This window comes from Chiloscyllium plagiosum, unplaced genomic scaffold, assembly GCF_037043375.1.
Source record: "Chiloscyllium plagiosum isolate Xiang-an unplaced genomic scaffold, Cpla_swu_hap1 HiC_scaffold_24, whole genome shotgun sequence".
NCBI classification, from domain to species: Eukaryota; Metazoa; Chordata; class Chondrichthyes; order Orectolobiformes; family Hemiscylliidae; genus Chiloscyllium; species Chiloscyllium plagiosum.
Genome location: NW_028270162.1, coordinates 31,521,441 through 31,541,442, shown reverse-complemented (window position 1 = coordinate 31,541,442; position 20,002 = coordinate 31,521,441). Strand labels below are relative to the sequence as shown.

At 43.3% G+C, this 20,002-nt stretch overlaps 1 protein-coding gene across 3 annotated transcripts in view; it reads right to left on the bottom strand.

The window, feature by feature from the left end:
* Positions 1-13,302, bottom strand: part of cfap251 (cilia and flagella associated protein 251) — a 79,986-nt gene extending 66,684 nt beyond the window's left edge. For all 3 annotated transcript variants that reach the window (XR_015761301.1, XM_043715307.2, XM_088000309.1), the window contains exons 1-2: positions 13,276-13,302; positions 529-1,086 (exon numbers count right to left, since the gene is read on the bottom strand). Coding sequence is in view for 2 of the 3 variants with exons in the window: in XM_043715307.2 (XP_043571242.2) it covers positions 529-1,077 (549 nt within the window). In the remaining variant the exon portion in view is untranslated. The remainder of the gene's footprint in view (positions 1-528; positions 1,087-13,275) is intronic.
* Positions 13,303-20,002: the final 6,700 nt, after the last annotated feature.

Genomic DNA, 20,002 nt, shown 5'->3' with positions numbered 1-20,002 from the left:
ACATAAACGAGTGGTTATGGCAATACATTTATGTGCATCCATGGGAACAGAAGTACATAGAGTATAGCAGTGCTTTGTCTAGTTACTGTAACTATACTGCAACATTTTCCTGATTGTCACAAATTCATGCATACTAATGCAACTTCTTTCTGCTGAAAAATGCTTAATTATGATTTCAAACAAATCAGCAAATAACAGTATAGGGAGAGTATAGGGCAAAGAGATGGCATTGATGCAAAGGATCAAAGTACTTCAATGCTGTAAATATGAATAATTTAGCATGACTTTGAATCTGAAACCTCCAATAAAACAGGCTAAAAGTATTAATTCCAAATTTCAGAAAACTATCTAAATGATTGCACACTTTGAAGTTACACAAATTGGCAAAATCACAACTCCAGAAATGCACAGGAGAACAAACCATGAATTATTGACATGCATATCTTTCTGTTTGTGGGGTAGAAGCTCTAAACAGTTTTAAAACTTAAAGAAAACTATGCAAACTTGAAATAAATTAAGAGTATCTACCTGTTCAATATCTTGAGAAGTTGAGGTACTGTCCATTTTTGAATGGCTTCCAGGAGTAGATGGTCTCTGAGCACTGGTTGAGCTTGCAACTGAAGGTCTTACATCCACCTGATCCATTTGTTTTTCAACTTTCATTTGTTCTTCGATATCACTGTCATGTTTCTTCTCTTCAGCTGGATGGGTTTCACTGTCGGCTGATGGAAATAATGACTGACCTGCTGCACTGACTGTTTCTCGACCTTCAGAAACCACTTCATCCTGCAGGTCAGTACTCTGACTGGCTTGGTTTACCGGACTTTCACCTATGGTCACCTCATTTGTAGCTGCTTGTCCTGTGTCTTCAGGAGTTGAAGTACTGTCTTTCTCTTCAGCATTTTCAGTTTCAGAAAAAAAAATAATTTTACGTGAACTTGAACTCAATGATCTATTTCCTTCATTCTGATCAAACTGTTCTCCAACATTCTCCAGTAATCCTTGTGGAGCTTCAGAATGTTTCTCTGCATCTCCACCTGATACATCTTCAGTCAGATCTTGTTCACTTTCAGTCATGTTCAAGCACTAAATTTGCAAAAAAAGCTTCATTAAATAGTCCACAATTCCTAAATAATAAGCCCTCTATCTTAACTCTGTCATCAAAGACAATGAAACTCAAGAGGGTGAGAAAAAGACGAAAACTGCAGCCCAGGTGTGGAGATGCATCAATGAAAATATCATCAATGAGAAATAGACAATTAAGAAGAATTATAGAGGGAGAGAGACATAGAGTTATTGGGAAGGGGGTGCTACAGGCCGGCACCATTAGGAGGTCAAGGCATCTAAGAACATAGAGTCATAAAGTCATAGAACTGTACAGCATGGAAACAGACACTTCAGTCTGACTTGTCCAGGCCGACCAGATATCCTAAATTAATCTGGTCCCATTTGCTAGCACCCAGCCCATATCCCTCCAAACCCTTCCTATTCATATATCCATCCACATGCCTTTTAAATGTTGTAATTGTACCAGTCTCCACCACTTCCTCTGGCAGCTCATTCCATGCACTCATCACCCTCTGAGTGAAAATGTTGCTTCTTAGGTCCCTTTTAAATTTTTCCCCTCTCGTCTTAAACCTTTGCCCTCTAGTTTTGGACACCGACCCCCCCCCCCCCCAGGGAAAAGACATTAACTATTCACCCTATCCATGCACCTCATAATCTTATAGACCTCTATAACATCATTCCTTAGCCTTTGACTTCCGGGGAAAATAGCCCCAGCCTATTCAACTTCTCCCAATAGCTAAAACCCTCCAACTCTGGCAACATCCTTGGAAATCTTTTCTCCCTTTCAAGTTCCACAACATTCTTCCAATAGAAGGGAGACCAGAATTGCACGCCTTATTCCAAAAGTAGCCTAACCAATGTTGTGTACAACCGCAGCATGACCTCCCAACTCCTATACTCAATGCACTGACCAATAAAGGCAAGCATACCAAATGCCTTCTTCACCACCCTGTCTACCTGCAACTCCACTTTCAAGGAACCAATGAACCTGAACAGGTTTTATGAATTCTGAAATGACGTAGCAGAGATGAGGACTTTTAGAATTTGTATCATTTCGCTATCTTTTCCTCACTGCCCTACAAATTTCTCCTCTTTAACTATTTATCCAATTCCCTTTTAAAGATGTTCATTGTATCTTTTGTAAAGAGTACAGTCCAGATCATAATGTGTTGCTCCATAAATTATTTTGTTCTGATGTTGTCTCAACTTTTGTTTTCAATTTCTGACTCTATGAACAGCTTGATGAGAAAAATTGATGAAATAAAAAAACTTTTTAAAAAATAAAGTAGACCCACAGGCTGCCTTGTGGTGAAGTAGTAGAGTCCCTACCCCTAGACTGCAAGAGCTGGGTTCAAGCCCCACCTGCTCCAAAGGTGTGCAATAAAATCTCTGAACAGGTTGATTAAGAAAAATAGGTCAAATTTAAAAATAAAGCAGACTCAGGGATAAGTCTACAGGACCGCTTGTCCTGCACTACGACTAGTGCACTAGTAGGCCACAAGTAAAGGCTCTACTTTGGTGTTCAACAATAAATAACATTCCTTTTCAGTCAGGCTTCCTGAGTTATTACAGATCAACTCTGCCAAATCTCCTCTTCAGCTTCATTGCTCTAAAACACTAGTTTCTTCAGTTTTGATCCATAGTTAAGGCTTTCCATCTGTGCTACTATTTGTGCATCTCCTCTGAACCCTCTCTAAGATTTTGACAGCCTTCTGAAAGTATGGTGTCCAGAAATGGCGACACTAAGTCAGTTAGGGTTTCAGCTAATCATTCATAATGGTATAATTAAGTTTTGGGGTCTGATGGGTTGCATGTGAAGATAATAAAGGAAGTTGCTATAGAGATAGTGGGTGCACTGGTAGTAGTTTCCCGAGGATCATTAGATGCTGGAAAAGTTCCAGAAGATTATAAAATTGTCAATGTCAAGAAGGGAAAGAGACATTACTGAACACCAATTGGCTGCACAGCCACCTGGGAAAATCTTAAGAGTTGACTAGAAAGGATGTCATAGCAGAGCATTTAGAAATAGATAAAATACTCAAGTAGATTCAGCATGGTTTCATGAAAGGGACATAATGTCTGACAAATCTATTAAAATTCTTTGAGGAGGCACCAGGTAGGATAGAGAAAGGGGAACCAGTCATTGGAATATATTTGAATTTCTAGGTGTTCGATAATGTACTGCACTTTTGGCAACTTAATAAGGTAAGAGCCCAGGATGTTGTGTGCAGTATATTAGCATGGATAGAATACTGGCTAACAAATGGGATGGCAACTTGTAAGTAGAGGAATCAGAGCAGGGGCCACAATTAGTTATAATATTTATTAATAACTTGGATGATGGAAGTGAATGTACTGTAGCCAAGTTTGTGGATAACACAAAAAAAGGTGGGAAGGCAAGAGGATATTTAAAAGAGTTTACAGAGGGATATAGGCAGGTTAAATGAGTGGTCAAGAACTTGGCAAACTAAAGTGGAAAAATGAGGGCTATTCTCCCTTGCCTGGACTGAGGCCCGCTGACAACCTCAGACAGCTTCTTGGCTTTGTGTCTGCACTAAATTATACAACAGAGTTGTAATATGTGCCTGGTATCTCTGAATAAGGGGGCAATGCGCAAAAGGGCAAGGCAAGGCTGGGGTTGATATTCCTGATGAAGGGCTTTTGCCCGAAACGTCGATTTTACTGCTCCTCGGATGCTGCCTGAACTGCTGTGCTCTTCCAGCACCACTAATCCAGAATCTGGTTTCCAGCATCTGCAGTCATTATTTTTACCTGGGGTTGATAATGTTCAGGGAGGTTCAGAGAGTGTGAGCACAATGACAGCAAATGGAAAGCCTTGACACCCTAATCCCGTTCATGAGCTGAGTCCATGTCCCTGAGCAGACAGTGTCTTACTGCAGCATTCCAGCGATAGTTACTAGTGCAACCTGAGGTGTATCATGGTAATGCAGAATTATCCTGTAAACGGATCAGACATGTGCCATGTGGGTTTAAAGGCTAGCACATGTCGAATGCCTAGGTCTGGGGTGGGTGTGAGGTACATGTAACTCCTGCCTGTGAGAATGCCTGATGTTGGTGTCCAGTATCCAAAATGAAGGTTCTTTGAAGCAAGTGGTGAGATGAATATGCCAAGAACTTGCTCTGGATTCTGTGTTGAATTTTCCCTATGGCTAGTTTTTATAGCAACTTTGGTAATATCGCAACCTGGGGTAAGTTGGACTGTTAACAAGGCATTTGACTAACAATAATGAATGTCAGTTGGAACTCACTGCTGCCTGGCAAGAAACATCCAAAACCACTTGAGAAAAGCATTCAAGATGCAGTGAAGTGATCTCAACATCAAGATGAGACTCATCAAAAATCTTGCCCAATTCCACCATTCATCTCAGCACAATCCAGTTCATTCGGAGCCTGGTAAGATTTCACCAATATGATTCTTAAGAGGTTTGACAGCATTGAGCCTGAGAGGTTGTTTCCCCTTGTGGGAGGGTACAGAACCACAGAGCATAATCTCAAAATATGGGGTGACTCAGTTAAAACAAAGATGGGGAGGAATTTCTTCTCTCAAAAGGCAGTGAATCTCTGGAAGTCTTTACCACAAAGGGCTATAGAAGCTGGGTTGTTATGTATAGTAGAGACTGAGATGGACAGATTTTTAATTAATTTTAATTTTAATCAAAGGTCAAGGCAGGAAAGTGCATTTGAGGATTATCAGATCTGCTATGATCTCATTGAATAGTAGAACTGACGCAATGGGCCGAATAACACACTTCGGCTCCTACTTTCTATGCTTTTACAAACTAATGGTTTAACGTAATGTTCAAGAAGAAGAATTAGATTAGATTAGATTACATTACAGTGTCGAAACAGGCCCTTCGGCCCAACAAGTCCACACCGACCCGCCGAAGCGAAACCCACCCATACCCCTACATTTGCCCCTTACCTAACACTACGGGCAATTTAGTATGGCCAATTCACCTGACCTGTACATCTTTTTTGGACTGTGGGAGGAAACCGGAGCACCTGGAGGAAACCCACGCAGACACGGGGAGAACGTGCAAACTCCACACAGTCAGTCGCCTGAGGCGGGAATTGAACCCGGGTCTCAGGCGCTGTGAGGCAGCAGTGCTAACCACTGTGCCACCGTGCCGCCCACGAGTTAGTTCTAAAGAAGGGTCACTGGAGCTGAAATGTTAACTCTGATCTCTCTCCCAAGGTGCTGCCAGACATGCTGAGATTTTTCAGCAATTTTTGGTTTTGTTTTTGTTTCAGATTTCCAGCATCCGCAGTTCTTTTGGTTTTTTTTGTCTTCAGTTTGTCATCCATCCACTCTGAATAATGGCAAGGATACTTTAAAACCCTGGTCGTCCAGGATCTATGATAATGCCATTTCTAGCACTTGATCTGTATGCTCTGGTGTTTCAAGTGCTAGTTTAAACACATCTTAAATGTCCTGAGACCTCCTGTCTCTTTTAGGCAGTGATTTTCAGACACGCACAACCTTCTGGGTGAAAATGATGTTTCTTGAATTCCCTCAAAAACTTCTGTGCCTTACACTAAAACTGTGCCCCCTGTTAGTGACCCCTCTACTAAGGGTAAAGGTTTATCCCTATCTCCTCTGCCTACGGCCTTCCTTAATTAGTTCCCCCTCAGTCTTCTCTGTTCTAAGGAAAATAACCGCTATCAATTCTCTCTGCATAGCTGAATTGCTCCAGCCCAGACAACATAGGATTTATGAGTATCTGGAAAGACGCTGCTTGATTAGGGACAGCCAGCACGGATTTGTGAGGGGTAGGTCTTGCCTTACAAGTCTTATTGAATTCTTTGAGGAGGTGACCAAGCATGTGGATAAGGATAGAGCAGTGGATGTAGTATACATGGATTTTAGTAAGGCATTTGATAAGGTTCCCCATGGTCGGCTTATGCGGAAAGTCAGTAGGCATGGGATAGTGGGAAGTTTGGCCAGTTGGATAGAGAACTGGCTAACCGGTCGAAGTCAGAGAGTGGCGGTAGATGGTAGATATTCAACCTGGAGCCCAGTTACAAGTGGAGTTCCGCAGGGATCAGTTCTGGGTCCTCTGCTGTTTATAATGTTTATTAATAACTTGGAAGAGGGAGTCGATGGGTGGGTCAGTAAATTTGCAGACGATACGAAGATTGGTGGAGTTGTGGATAGTGAGGAGGGCTGTTGTCAGCTGCAAAAGGACTTCGATATGATGCAGAGCTGGGCTGAAGAGTGGCAAATGGAGTTCAACCCTGTCAAGTGTGAGGTTGTCCATTTTGGAAGGACATATAAGAATGCGGAATACAGGGTTAACGGTAGGGTTCTTAGTAAGGTGGAGGAGCAGAGGGATCTTGGGGTCTATGTTCATAGATCTTTGAAAGTTGCCACTCAGGTGGATAGAGCTTGTAAGAAGGCCTATGGTGTATTAGCGTTCATTAGCAGAGGGATTGAATTCAAGAGTCGTGAGGTGATGTTGCAGCTGAACAGGACCTTGGTAAGGCCACATTTGGAGTACTGTGTGCAGTTCAGGTCGCCTCATTTTAGGAAAGATGTGGAAGCTTTGGAGAGGGTGCAGAGGAGATTTACCAGGATGTTGCCTGGAATGGAGAATAAGTCGTATGAGGATAGGTTAAGAGTGCTAGGCCTTTTCTCATTGGAACGGCGAAGGATGAGGGGTGACTTGATAGAGGTTTATAAGATGATCAGGGGAATAGATACAGTAGACAGTCAGAGACTTTTTCCCCGGGTACAACAGAGTGTTACAAGGGGACATACATTTAAGGAGAAGGGTGGAAGGTATGGGGGGATGTCAGGGGTAGGTTCTTTACCCAGAGAGTGGTGGGGGCATGGAATGCGCTGCCTGTGGGAGTGGCAAAGTCAGAATCATTGGTGACCTTTAAGCAGCAATTGGATAGGTACATGGATAGGTGCTCAAGCTAGGACAAATGTTCGGCACAACATCGTGGGCTGAAGGGCCTGTTCTGTGCTGTATTGTTCTATGTTATATGTTCTATCCTGGTGAATCTCTTCCTTCTCTCCTGCAATCACATTCCTTCCTATAGTTTGGCAACCAGAACTGCATACTGTACTCCAGCAGTGATCTAACGTTCGGTATAATTTCAACACAACCTCCTTGCTCTTGTATTAAATGCTTTGACAAATAAAGACACATGCTTCTTAAGCACCTTATCTACCTACCCTGCTGCCTTGAACATGCACAAGCACACATGGGTCCCTGTGAACCAATTTACTTCTCAGTTCCTTGTTAATCCTGAAACGCATCATCTCATTATTTTCAGGATTAAATTCCATTTGTCACTCTTCACCCCATCTATATTGTCTTCTAGAGGACAGCCATCTCACCCTGTTACCAATTGAGGCCTTAAGTGAGCCTATTAAGGCCCACTTAATGCCCTCATCCTCATTAACGGCAGTCACAGGGTCCTTTTGTGGGGCAATGGTAGTGTCCCTACTTCTGGCACTGGAGGACCAGGTTTAAGCTCCCCCCCCCAACCCCCACCCCACTCCAGCGGTGTGTAATAACATCTCTGAACAGGTTGATGAGAAAATATTTACAACCACAGGTTGAGTTTCCAGCTGCTTGGATTAAGTGTTTCTAACATTTTCCATATTCACAACAACTTCTCCCACAATTGCACTCAACAAATCCTAACCATAGAAGATAAGAAACTAGCTGTTAAATTTGAATATCAATTAAAATATCATTGGAATATACTTATTTTTATTTTCAATTTGCAGTCTGCCTCTCCAGAGATTAAAGTCTCAGAAGTACATCCCTGCTTTTACATTCTAGTCCTCTCGAGATGAATGAGAACATCGTATTTGCCTTCCTAACCACCAATTCAACCTGGAATTTAACCTGCAGAGAAACCTGGACTAGGACTCCCAAGTCCCTTAGTACTCCAGATTTCTGAATTTTCTTCCCATTTAGAAAATATTCCATGTCTGTATTCTTCTTACCGAAGTGCATGAACTTCACACTTTCCCAATCTGTCACTTCTTTGCCTACTCTTTTACCTGACCAAATCTTTTTTGCAGCCTCCCGTTGCCTCAATACTAGCTGTCCCTCCACCTATCTTTGTATCACCTGCAAACTTTGCCAGAAGTCCTCAGTTCTTTCATCCAGATCATTAATGCATAAAAAGTGAAAAGTTGTGGTCCCAACAATGACCCGTGTGGAACACTACTAGTCACTGACTGCCACCCTGAGAAAGACCCTTCTTTTTATCCCCATTCACTGCTTTCTGCCAGAGAGCCAATCTTCTATCCATGCTCGCACCTTGCCTCGAACACCATGGGCCCTCATCTTATTCAGCAGCCTCCTATGCGGCACCTTCTAAAGTCCAGGTAGATAACATCCATTGGCTCTCCTTGGGCTGACCTGCTAGTTACCTCTTAAAAGAATTTGAACAGATTTGTCAGGCATGACTCCCCTTGATGAAACCATGCTCTATTTTCCTGTGCACTTGCATATATTCAGAAATCTCATCTTTCACAATGGATTCCAAAAACTTACCAACAGCCGAGGTCAGGTTAATCGGCCTGCAATTTCCCATCTTTTGCCTTACTCCTTTCTTAAACAGGGGAGTTACATTAGCGATTTTCCAGTCCTCTGAGACCCCCCCTGACTCCAGTGATTCCTGAAAGATCATCACTACTACCTCCGCCATCTCCTTCAGCCATCTCCTTCAGCACTTTGGGGTGTAGTCCATCCGATGCAGGTAATTTATTAATCTTCAGACCTTTCCATTTTTCCAGCACCTTCTCATTAGGTGATGTCCACCATACTCACCTCTGTCCCATCCCAATGCTTTTGAATTTTTGGGTTGTTACTTGTATCTTTCACTGTGAAGACTGACTCAAAGTACCTGTTCAATTCCTCCACCATTTCTCTGTTCCCCATTACTATTTCCCCAGCATCATTTTTCAGCTGTCCAATATCCACTTTTGACATTTATATATCTGCATATATATTGCAAGAAATTCTTGCAATCTTCTTTTATATTACTGGCTAGCTTACCCTCATACTTAAATCTTCTCCCTTATTTCTTTTTAAATTGTCCTCTGTCGATCTTTGTAGGCTTTCCAACCTCCTGGCTTCCCACTGTCCTTCACCGCATTACAGGGGAACCACAATTATCCGAACGAGATTAGATTAGTTTAGATTCCCTATAGTGTGGAAACAGGCCCATCGGCCCAATTAGTCACACCGAACCTTCTTAGAATAACCCACCCAGACCCATTTCCCCTGACTAATGCATGGGCTGGCACTATTTCGTTTGGATAATTGATTATTCGTTAATCGATTAGATGCCTTTCCTCTGGGGCTTGGAGTTTTTAAAGTCTGCTCCCTGTTCAGGAGACTAGGAGCAACAGCACACCGCACGTGTGACCCCAACCCCAACACTGCCCACCGCCCACCCCCAGAACCCCGTCCAACCCCGCCCCCGCCCCTGCCCCCCCAACCCCCACCTGTCTCCGGGGCAGGCGGACTGTATACACACGCACACACACACACCTTTTTACTGCAACTTTTTCACAGGTTCCACATTTGCCCTGTACAGGACAATGTTGGAGAGATTATCTGGGGAAGGGGGGATTTAGGATACACCCCCTGTAGAAGCCCAGGAAAAGTGTGGGGAAAGAGAGAGAGGGCGGGAGGTCAGTCATTTGGAGAGGGTGCCTGTTTAATCATTGTAAACAAAAGACGCGATCACTGTTGGAAACACATCTTTGATGTAATGTTTCTATCAGGACCTCCAGATCTCCTTCGGATAATCCAATTTTTGGATATTTGGTGTTCGGATAATCAAGGTTCCTCTGTACATGCTTTCTCTTTTGCTTTTATGCTGTCCCCAACTTCCCTCGTCAGTCATGATTGCCTCATCCTCCCTTTAGTATGCTTCTTTTTCCTCAGGATGAATTTTTGCTGTGTCTCCCAAATTACTCTCAGAAACTCCTGCCATTGCTGTTCCACTAGGTTCCTGTCTCAGTCAATTCTGGTCAGCTCCTCTTTCATGCCTCTATAATTGCCTTTACTCAACCATAATTAAGTTACATCTGATTCCAGCTTCTCCCTCTCAAATTACAGAGGAAATTCTATATCATGGTCACTGCCACCTAAGGATTCATTCACCTTAAGCTCCCTCATGAAGCCTGTCTCATTGCACATCACTAATCCAGAATTGCCTGTTCACTAGTGGGATCCCCCAAGCTGCTCCAAAAAGCCATTTTTAGACATTCCACAAATGCTTCTTCTTGCGATTAACTACCAACCTGCCCAGTCTGCCTGCATATTGAAATCCCCATAATCACTGTAACTTTGCCTTTCTTACACACCTTTTCTATCTCCTGATATATCTTATGCCCCCACATACTGACTACTATTTGGAGGCCTGTACATAACTCCCATTGTCGTGTTTTTTTTAAAAACCCTTGCAGTTCCTCAATTCTACCCACACAGATTCAATATCATCTGACTCTACATTGTTTGTTGCTATCAATTTAATTTAATTTCCTCCTCATAAGGCAACCTCTGCCCATCTGCCTGACGTTTTGACAAGTTGCAAATCCTCAGATATTTAGCTCCCAGTCCTGATCCCTTTGCAGCCATGTCTCCATGATGCCCACTACATCATACCGGGCAATTTCAATCTGCACCCAAAGCTCATTTACATTATTTTATATATTGCCTGCATTCAGATACAACATCTTCAGTCCTGTATTTACCATCCCTCTTCTCATGGTCATCCCTTTATCTAATGCGCTTGATGTTAGACTCCTAACCTTTTCCAAACACTCTGCCCTATTTTATGTGCCTGAGACTTTAATAATCTCTCCTCAGTTCTCCTTTCTTCTCATTTTTTTCATACTTTGCCATGCTGCTGAATCCACCCCCACAGATGTTAACCTGCTGCTTTGTTTCTCATTGTCCATTATACTTGGAGTTTTACCCTTCCCTCCCCATTCTCTAGTTTAAAGTCCTGTTGACCACCCTACTTACCCCGGTCCCACCTCATCTTATTATATCCTTTGCCATATTCACAGTTTCATACACTCCCCATTTCCAGTTGAGTTAGTAACTTTGCCACTAGAAGAGATGTCAACGGCTCATATAAAGCAATACTCATCTGCTGCTGAAGGTTTTCTGCTTCGATATTTGATAGTATGATTTCCTTTGGGCAAATTCAGTGACAACACTGATGCTGCATTTCCTATAAACCACAGACCCAAAGTAGGAAGTCTTCACAGGCAATGAAAGTTAATACCTCAATATCACATACATATCCAGCCAAACAGGCCCTAGTTAAATGCAGAGGTTGGTGCGTTAGGGCTGGCTTTCACACACCCTGTAATTTTTTTTCTGAATGTAACCTTTACTCACACCTAAATCCCCACATTCTTCAACATTAAAATTCCCCTCAGAAGTTCTGCCATAGACTGTTACATCACTAACCATCAACAGACTTTGTTTATGCCTCAAATAGGCTGGACTAGATACATAAGCGAAAGTGAGGACTGCAGATGCTGGAGATTAGAGTCTAGATTAGAGTGGTGCTGGAAATGCACAGCAGATCAGGCAGAATCCGAGGAGCAGGAAAATCAACGTTTTGGACAGGGGACTTGATACATACCTAACACTTTTGTAATGAGTAATTTGATCTAGATTTTGTCAAACAGGCTTAAAGCCCATAGTCCTGACACAGGGGCTCTCATTGCTGAGTTCAAAGAACATGCTGTCCTCATACAACTGTCTTTAAAGAACATGCAGTGCTCATACTTGCAAGTTAGTATAGGAAGGGGTGAGGGATCAAGGGATTTCAACATGTGGTGGTGAACTTTAAGGTCGAGGAATTGTTGGAAGATGAGGCAATTTAGCTGAGCAAGCACAGGGCGTGCTGTAAGTTAGGATGCATGCAGCAAAGAATGATAATGTGCATTTATGTAGCACCATTTCATAGCAAAACATTCTAATGTATTTCATATGAGAGTTATCAAACAAACTTCGATACCAAACCACATAAGGAGATATTAGGGCAATTGCAAATAAAAGTTTGGTCAAAGAGATAAGTTTTAAGGAGGAAGAAGATAACAAATGGCAGAGAAATCGTGGAGAGCATTCTAGAGTCTTGGTAGCTGACGAGACTGTGGAGCTTTGGGTAAGTTCAAGTTAACAGAGGGTGTAAATTGAGAGGCAGATTAGGAGAGCATTGGACTAATTAGGTTTAGAGATAATAAAGGCAAAGATAAAAATGGATCTCTAGAGACGTGCACTCTGCTTAATGATAAACAGAGGCAGCATTTGCTGCACCCAGTTCCAGTGGAGTATTTTCATTCACATCAAACCCAAGTGGGGAAATGTTGCATTGTTTTACATTTTTTGGGTCTTATCAGTAGATCCACATTTGAGGGGAAGCTAGAAAAAATGTGTTTGAGTGAAAGATATAGAGGATTATGCTGATAGGAACTAATTGAATTCTGGAGAAGGCTCATGTGGAGCATAAATTGAGATATGGCTTGTTTCATTGTGATACATTTTACTCAAGTGTATAAAATGTCACTTCCTGAATTTCATTAGTGGTTATTTCCTAGTTTAGGAGGTTTACTAGCAATGTGTTAGAAGCTTCAGATTCAAGTCCCACCTCAGGACTTGCTAGTCATGGAAGGTACACTGTAATGTGGGTAAACAGGCTTCATTTCAATCAGAAAATCTTCCAATAGGCCTATGGAAGGTAGCAAGTGAGTTTCCTGACCAACCAGAACCACGTGGGAACTACAGCACAACAATCTCCCCACATTAAAAGTCACATATTCCCCAGCTTGGAATGAAACTAAGCAAAAACCATACCTGTGATCCAGACTTCAAACTGCCAATAATTGACATTTTAGGAGATTAATATTATTTACAGTTATACCTATTTTGTTTTATGGCTCAATTTCTTATTAGTTATACTCTCTCTCAAAAGGGGCACCTTATGGGTTTAATTTAGAAAAGATAAGAAAAATAAAATATTACCCAAACAGGAAACAGCACACATATCTGTTATTTTTAATTCCCCAATGTGAGGCATTGAAAGGGCCACTCTACTGAAGCCTACCAAGTTCAGTGAGCAATATGGGAAATGATTCCATTACAGAATAAAAGTGCCATACTCTCTTGCTTTCAAATATTTATCACTTACCCGTTGAGCTTTGGATTTAAAAATCACCAGTCTGTCTTGACAAGGCCTGGCAGCTTGACTCTTCACTGCTGTTGCTAGGATACAGGTAACAATAAACTAGTTGCCATGGCTGCAGGTCAGATGGCAATCTCATGATTTCTTCGTTGCTGATTGGTTCATTTATATATAGAGATCAATTGATCGGATTTCATCCCAAGATCAAGATTCATGGCAATCTGTCACCTCGTGCTGTTTACGTTATTTGACCAACCATATCTACTTTATACATATTCAATTCCCTTCAGCCTTTTTTAAAAACTTTCGTTGGATATTGACGTATTATCAAACAAGTAAAAGAATGATTGATTATAGTAAGATGTTCTGTATTTAGAGTCACAGAAATATACAGCACGGAAACAGACTCTTTGGTCTGACTTGTCTATGCCGAACAGATATCCTAAATTAAGTCCAATTTTCCAGCATTTGGCCCGTATTCCTCTAAACCTTTCATCTTCATGTACCCATCCAGATGCCTTTTAAACGTTGTAACTGTACCAGCCTCCAGCACTTCCTCTGGCAGCTCATTCCATACACGCATGAAAAAGTTGCCTCTTCGGTCCCTTTTAACACTTTCCCCTCTCATCCTAAACCTATGCTCCTTGGATTCTGCCTGAACTGCTGTGCCCTTCCAGCACGACTAATCCAGAATCTGGTTTCCAGCATCTGCAGTCATTGTTTATACCTCGTTGATTCTAAACCTATGCCCTCTAGTTGTGAACTCCCCCAACCCAGGGAAAAGACCTTATCCATTTATCCTATCCACACCGCTCATGATTTTATAAGCCTTTGTAAGGTTACCCCTCCAACCACAAGGGATGAACTCGGATTTCACCAGTTTCCTCATTTCCCCTCCCCCCACCTTGTCTCAGTCTAATCCATCGAATTCACCGCCTTCCTAATCTGCAATCTTCTTCCCGACCTCTCCGCCCCCACCCCAGTCTGACCTATCACCCTCACCTTGACCTCTTTCCACCTATCACATTTCCGACGCCCCTCCCCCAAGTCCCTCCTCCCTACCTTTTATCTTAGCCTGCTGGACAAACTTTCCTCATTCCTGAAGAAGGGCTTATGCCCGAAACGTCGATTCTCCTGTTCCCTGGATGCTGCCTGACCTGCTGCGCTTTTCCAGCAACACATTTTCAGCTCTGATCTCCAGCATCTGCAGACCTCACTTTCTCCTCTAAGGTTACCCCTCAGTCCAGTGAAAACCGTCCAATCAGTCTCTCCCCATAGCTTAAACCCTCCAACCCTGGCAACATCAGTACATCCCACTTATCCAAACTGGAGCAAACTTCAATAAGACATTAGAGTCCACGGTGTTAAAATACTGATTTAATTAGAATGTGCTTCTTGTTTGGAGATCAAGGAGAATCAAAAGATGCTAAAATTATTTTGTCATTTCGACATTAGATTCAAAGATGCTTCAATGGTTTATGGTCAAGCTAATTGTCAAAATATGTTTTGACTTTGGCATATAATTTTAATTGCTTGTCTTTAAATTTACAGGAGGTTGGCTTTCAAACAAGTACAAGCTAGGAAACTGACTATTTTGACACTAGATGCAAAGGATGCCCATTGAATGCACTACATTGGCACAGAAAAGACATTATAAAATTAGTTCAGAAATATAACCAAGTAGCATAATAAACCAATTTCCAATATTAATTGTCAAATACAAAGAATGGAAGCATAGATCATGCTGAAGTTAATCAGATATAGGATGCAGCAGATACAAATATATTTTGTGGGGCTCTGTTTCAATATTGCTTACTTATTTTTAGCTATAAAGGTTTTGAGTTAAGTACTGACATTTTTGAAAGATAAGATGCGAATTTTGCATCTTAACGTTTTCACATAGTAAGTTAAAGAAAACACTCATGAGAAGTAACCAAGTTTAGATAAAACTAAAATGAGAATACTTGACTTAGGTCAAATTAATAAACTTTATATGTCACCTTATCATAGTGTTTAATACTCAGATCTTCACACAACGATTATTTTTGACTGTACACTGTAACTGCTATGAATGGTTTTGGGTCCTGTTTCCAGTTCAGCTTTTCTCAGCAGTTGTCATCACTTCACTGCCGATAGCAAAATTTAGAATCCATACAGTGTAGAAATAGGCCATTCGGCCCCAGAAGTCCACACTGACTTGCCAAAGGGCATCCCACCCACATCCACTCATCCCCATGGCTAACATCCCTGAATACAATGGGTAAGTTAACATGGCCAATCAACCTAGCTTGCACATGGTGAAAATCCACACAGATATGGGGGGAAAGTGCAAACTCCATTTGGAGAAGGGCTGGAGAGTGGAATTGAACCTGGTGCTATGAGGCAGCAGTGCTAACCACTGAGCCATCATGCTGCCCCAGGGGGATATAGGGCATTATCTTGACTAACGCATCAATGTCACACTCTGAGTAATGCATTTTCTGATATGCATCTTTTAGAACAGGAGTTAAACTGAGACCTAGGAGAAAGTGAGGACTGCAGATGCTGGAGATCAGAGCTTAAAAATGTGTTGCTGGAAAAGCGCAGCAGGTCAGGCAGCATCAAAGGAACAGGAGAATCTACGTTTCGGGCATAAGCCCTTCTTCAGGAATGAGGAGGGTGTGCCAAGCAGGCTAAGATAAAAGGTAGGGCGGAGGCATTTGGGGGAGGGGCGTTGGGAATACGATAGGTGGAAGGAGGTTAAGGTGAGGGTGATAGGCCGGAGAGGGGGTGGGGGCAGAGAGGTCAGGAAGAAGATTGAAGGTCAAGAAGGCAGTGCTGAGTCTGAGGGTTGGGACTGAGAAAAGGTGGGGGGAGGGGAAATGAGAAAGCTGGAGAAATCTGCATTCATCCCTTGTGGTTGGAGGGTTCCTAGGCGGAAGATGAGGCGCTCTTCCTCCAGGCGTTGTGTTGCCATGGTCTGGCGATGGAGGTGGCCAAAGACCTGCATGTCCTTGGCGGAGTGGGAGGGGGAGTTAAAGTGTTCAGCCACGGGGCGTGGGTTGGTTGATGCGGGTGTCCCAGAGGTGTTCTCTGAAAAGTTCCACAAGGAGGCGGCCTGTCTCCCCAATTTATAGGAGGCCACATCGGGACACCACCCACGCCCTCCACCTCCTCCATGATTTTCACTTCCCCGGTCCCCAACGCCTTATCTTCACCATGGACATCCAGTCCCTATACACCTCCATTCCCCATCATGAAAGCCTCAAAGCTCTCCACTTCTTCCTTTCCCGCCAAACCGACCAGTACCCTTCCACTGACACCCTCCTTCAACTGACTGAACTGGTCCTCACTCTGAACAACTTCTCTTTCCAATCCTCTCACTTCCTCCAAACCAAAGGAGTAGCCATGGGCACCCGTATGGGCCCCAGCTATGCCTGCCTCTTTGTTGGATATGTGGAACAGTCCATCTTCCGCAGCTACACTAGCACCACCCCCCACCTTTTCCTCCGTTTCATCGATGACTGTATTGGCGCTACCTCGTGATCCCACGAGGAGGTTGAACAGTTCATCCACTTTACTAACACCTTCCACCCCGACCTCAAATTTACCTGGACCGTCTCAGACTCCTCCCTCCCCTTCCTAGACCTCTCCATTTCTATCTCGGACGACCGACTCAACACGGATGTTTACTGTAAACCGACTGACTCCCACAGCTACCTAGATTACACCTCCTCCCACTCTGCCCCCTGTAAAAACGCCATCCCATATTCCCAATTCCTTCGCCTCCGCCGCATCTGCTCCCAGGAGGACCAATTCCAATACTGAACAACCCAGATGGCCTCCTTCTTCAAAGACCGCAATTTCCCCTCGGAAGTGGTTGACGATGCTCTCCACTGCATCTCCTCCACTTCCCGCTCCTCCGCCCTTGAACCCCGCCCCTCCAATCGCCACCAGGACAGAACCCCACTAGTCCTCACCTACCATTCCACCAACCTCCAGATACATTGTATCATCCTTCATCATTTCCACCACCTCCAAGCAGACCCCACCCCCAAGGATATATTTCCCTTCCCACCCCTATCAGCGTTCTGGAAAGACCACTCCCTCCGCAATTCCCTCGTCAGATCCACATCCCCCACCAACCCAACCTCCAGTCCTAGCACCTTCCCCTGCAACCGCAAGAAATGCAAAACGTGCGCCCACACCTCCCCCCAAGGGATCCTTCCATATCCGTCAGAAATTCACCTGCACCTCCACACACATCATTTACTGCATCCGCTGCACCTGATGTGGCCTCCTATACATTGGGGAGACAGACCGCCTACTTGCGGAATGTTTCAGAGAACACCTCTGGGACACCCGCACCAACCAACCCAACCGCCCCGTGGCTGAACACTTTAACTCCCCCTCCCTCTCCACCAAGGACATGCAGGTCGTTGGTCTCCTCCATCGTCAGACATGGCCTGGAGGAAGAGCGCCTCATCTTCTGCCTAGGAACCCTCCAACCAAAAGGGATGAATGCAGATTTCTCCAGCTTTCTCATTTACCCTACCCCACCTTTTCTCAGTCCCAACCCTCAGACTGAGCACCGCCTTCTTGACCTGCAATCTTCTTCCTGAGCTCTCCGCCCCCACCCCCTCTCCGGCCTATCACCCTCACCTTAACCTCCTTCCACCTATCGTATTTGCAATGCCCCTCCCCCAAGTCCCTCCTCCCTACCTTTTATCTTAGCCTGCTTGGCACACCCTCCTCATTCCTGAAGAAGGGCTTATGCCCGAAACATCGATTCTCCTGTTCCTTTGATGCTGCCTGACCTGCTGCGCTTTTCCAGCAACACATTTTTAAAGTTAAGCTGAGACTGTCTACCTGATCAATTAGATGCACAAGTTTCCAAGATTGCTCACCACCTCCTTCTCCATGGCAATTATAGGTGGACAGTAAATGCTGACCACAGCCAGTGAAGTCCATATCGCCGGAATGAATAAAGTAACTCCATCAAAACAAACTAACTGGTCATTTTTACAACTGTCAGTTGTGGACTCCACAGAAACATCCATTGGCCCTGGTATGCTGTCTTTGTTAAATGTGAAATTTCATAGATGAAATGTCAAGTTAAAATGACTGAGATATTTTCTCAAGTACACTGCAAGGCATTACAGGGTTGTTCTCCTTGGAGCAAATGAAAAGAGGAAACAGAATTACTTTTTCTCCCCCCTCAAGGAACATTTAGATCCGGAATACACTACTTGAAAGGATGGAAGCAAACATCATGAAAACTTTCAAAAGGCAACAGATTCAAAGAGGACTCATTTGCAGGGGTATTGGAAAGAGCTGAGGCATGGGACTAAGTTGAACAATGCTTCTCCCCACCAAGATTTGGTATCAGCTCAAATACAAATAGTCACCGTCCCCGTTACAAGAGTCTAATGATTTAGTCAGGCAATTTATTAAGCAATTGAACTACGATTAGTTAGAAGCACTTCAGATTTATTTTTCAATATTATTAAATCGCAAAGTTTGTGAGAAGATTTGTAGCTCGGGTGTTTGTTGCTGTGGTTCTGTTCGCCGAGCTGGAAGTTTTTGTTGCAAACATTTCATCCCCTGTCTAGGTGACATCCTCTGTCAACAGAACGAGGACATGCCGCAACCCAAAGGACTAGCCACACTACCATACATCAAGAACATCTCTGAAATGACAGTCAGACTACTGCGACCACTAGGACATTTAACAGCACACAAACCAACAGCCACTCTCAGACAGCAACTCACCAAAACGAAGGACCCGATACCCAGCATGAGCAAAACTAATGTAGTGTACAAAATCCCATGCAAGGACTGCACAAAACACTATATAGGACAAACAGGAAGACAGCTAACGATCCGCATCCACGAACATCAACTAGTCACGAAACGACACGACCAGCTATCCCTAGTAGCCACACACGCAGACGACAAGCAACATGAATTTGACTGGGACAACACTACCATTATAGGGCAAGCGAAACAAAGAACAACCAGGGAATTCCTAGAAGCTTGGCACTCATCCACAAACTCCATCAACAAACACATCGACCTGGACCCAATATACCGGCCACTACAGCGGACAGCTGAAACTGACAACCGGAAGCGGCAGGGACAGGCCACTATAAATGCCGGAGGAAACACCACAGAAGCGCTTCACAGGAGGCTCCCAAGCACTGAGGATGTCACCTAGACAGGGGACGAAACGTTTGCAACAAAAACTTCCAGCTCGGCGAACAGAACCACAGCAATTATTAATCGCATTCAGTTATAGAAACACTTGTGATTTTTTTTTTATTTCTGAAATAGTAAATATTCCCATGAACTCAAATAAAGCAATTCATTATTTAATCACTGCAAAATATAGAATATATATTTTAAAATGGATTTATTGAGATTGGTGGCACCACAAAACTCCTGGTACCTCTAAGACAATCTAGTAACAGGCAGAAGGTATGAGGAGAAATTTGAGGAAAGATGTGATCAGAAATTGCAGTTATTTTGTGACATTAAGATGACATGAAGAAAACATCCACACAATGAGTAATTAGATTTGCACAAAATCTCCGATTCGCAGATAGAGATTCAATAGTAGCTTGCAAAAGGGAAACTGGATAAATATTTGAAGGAGAAAAAAATTGCAGGGAAAAAGAAACAAAAAAGAGGAAGAAAACAGGACTAGCTGGATCACTCCTAAAAGATAGCCAACACAGATTCCATGGATTGAATA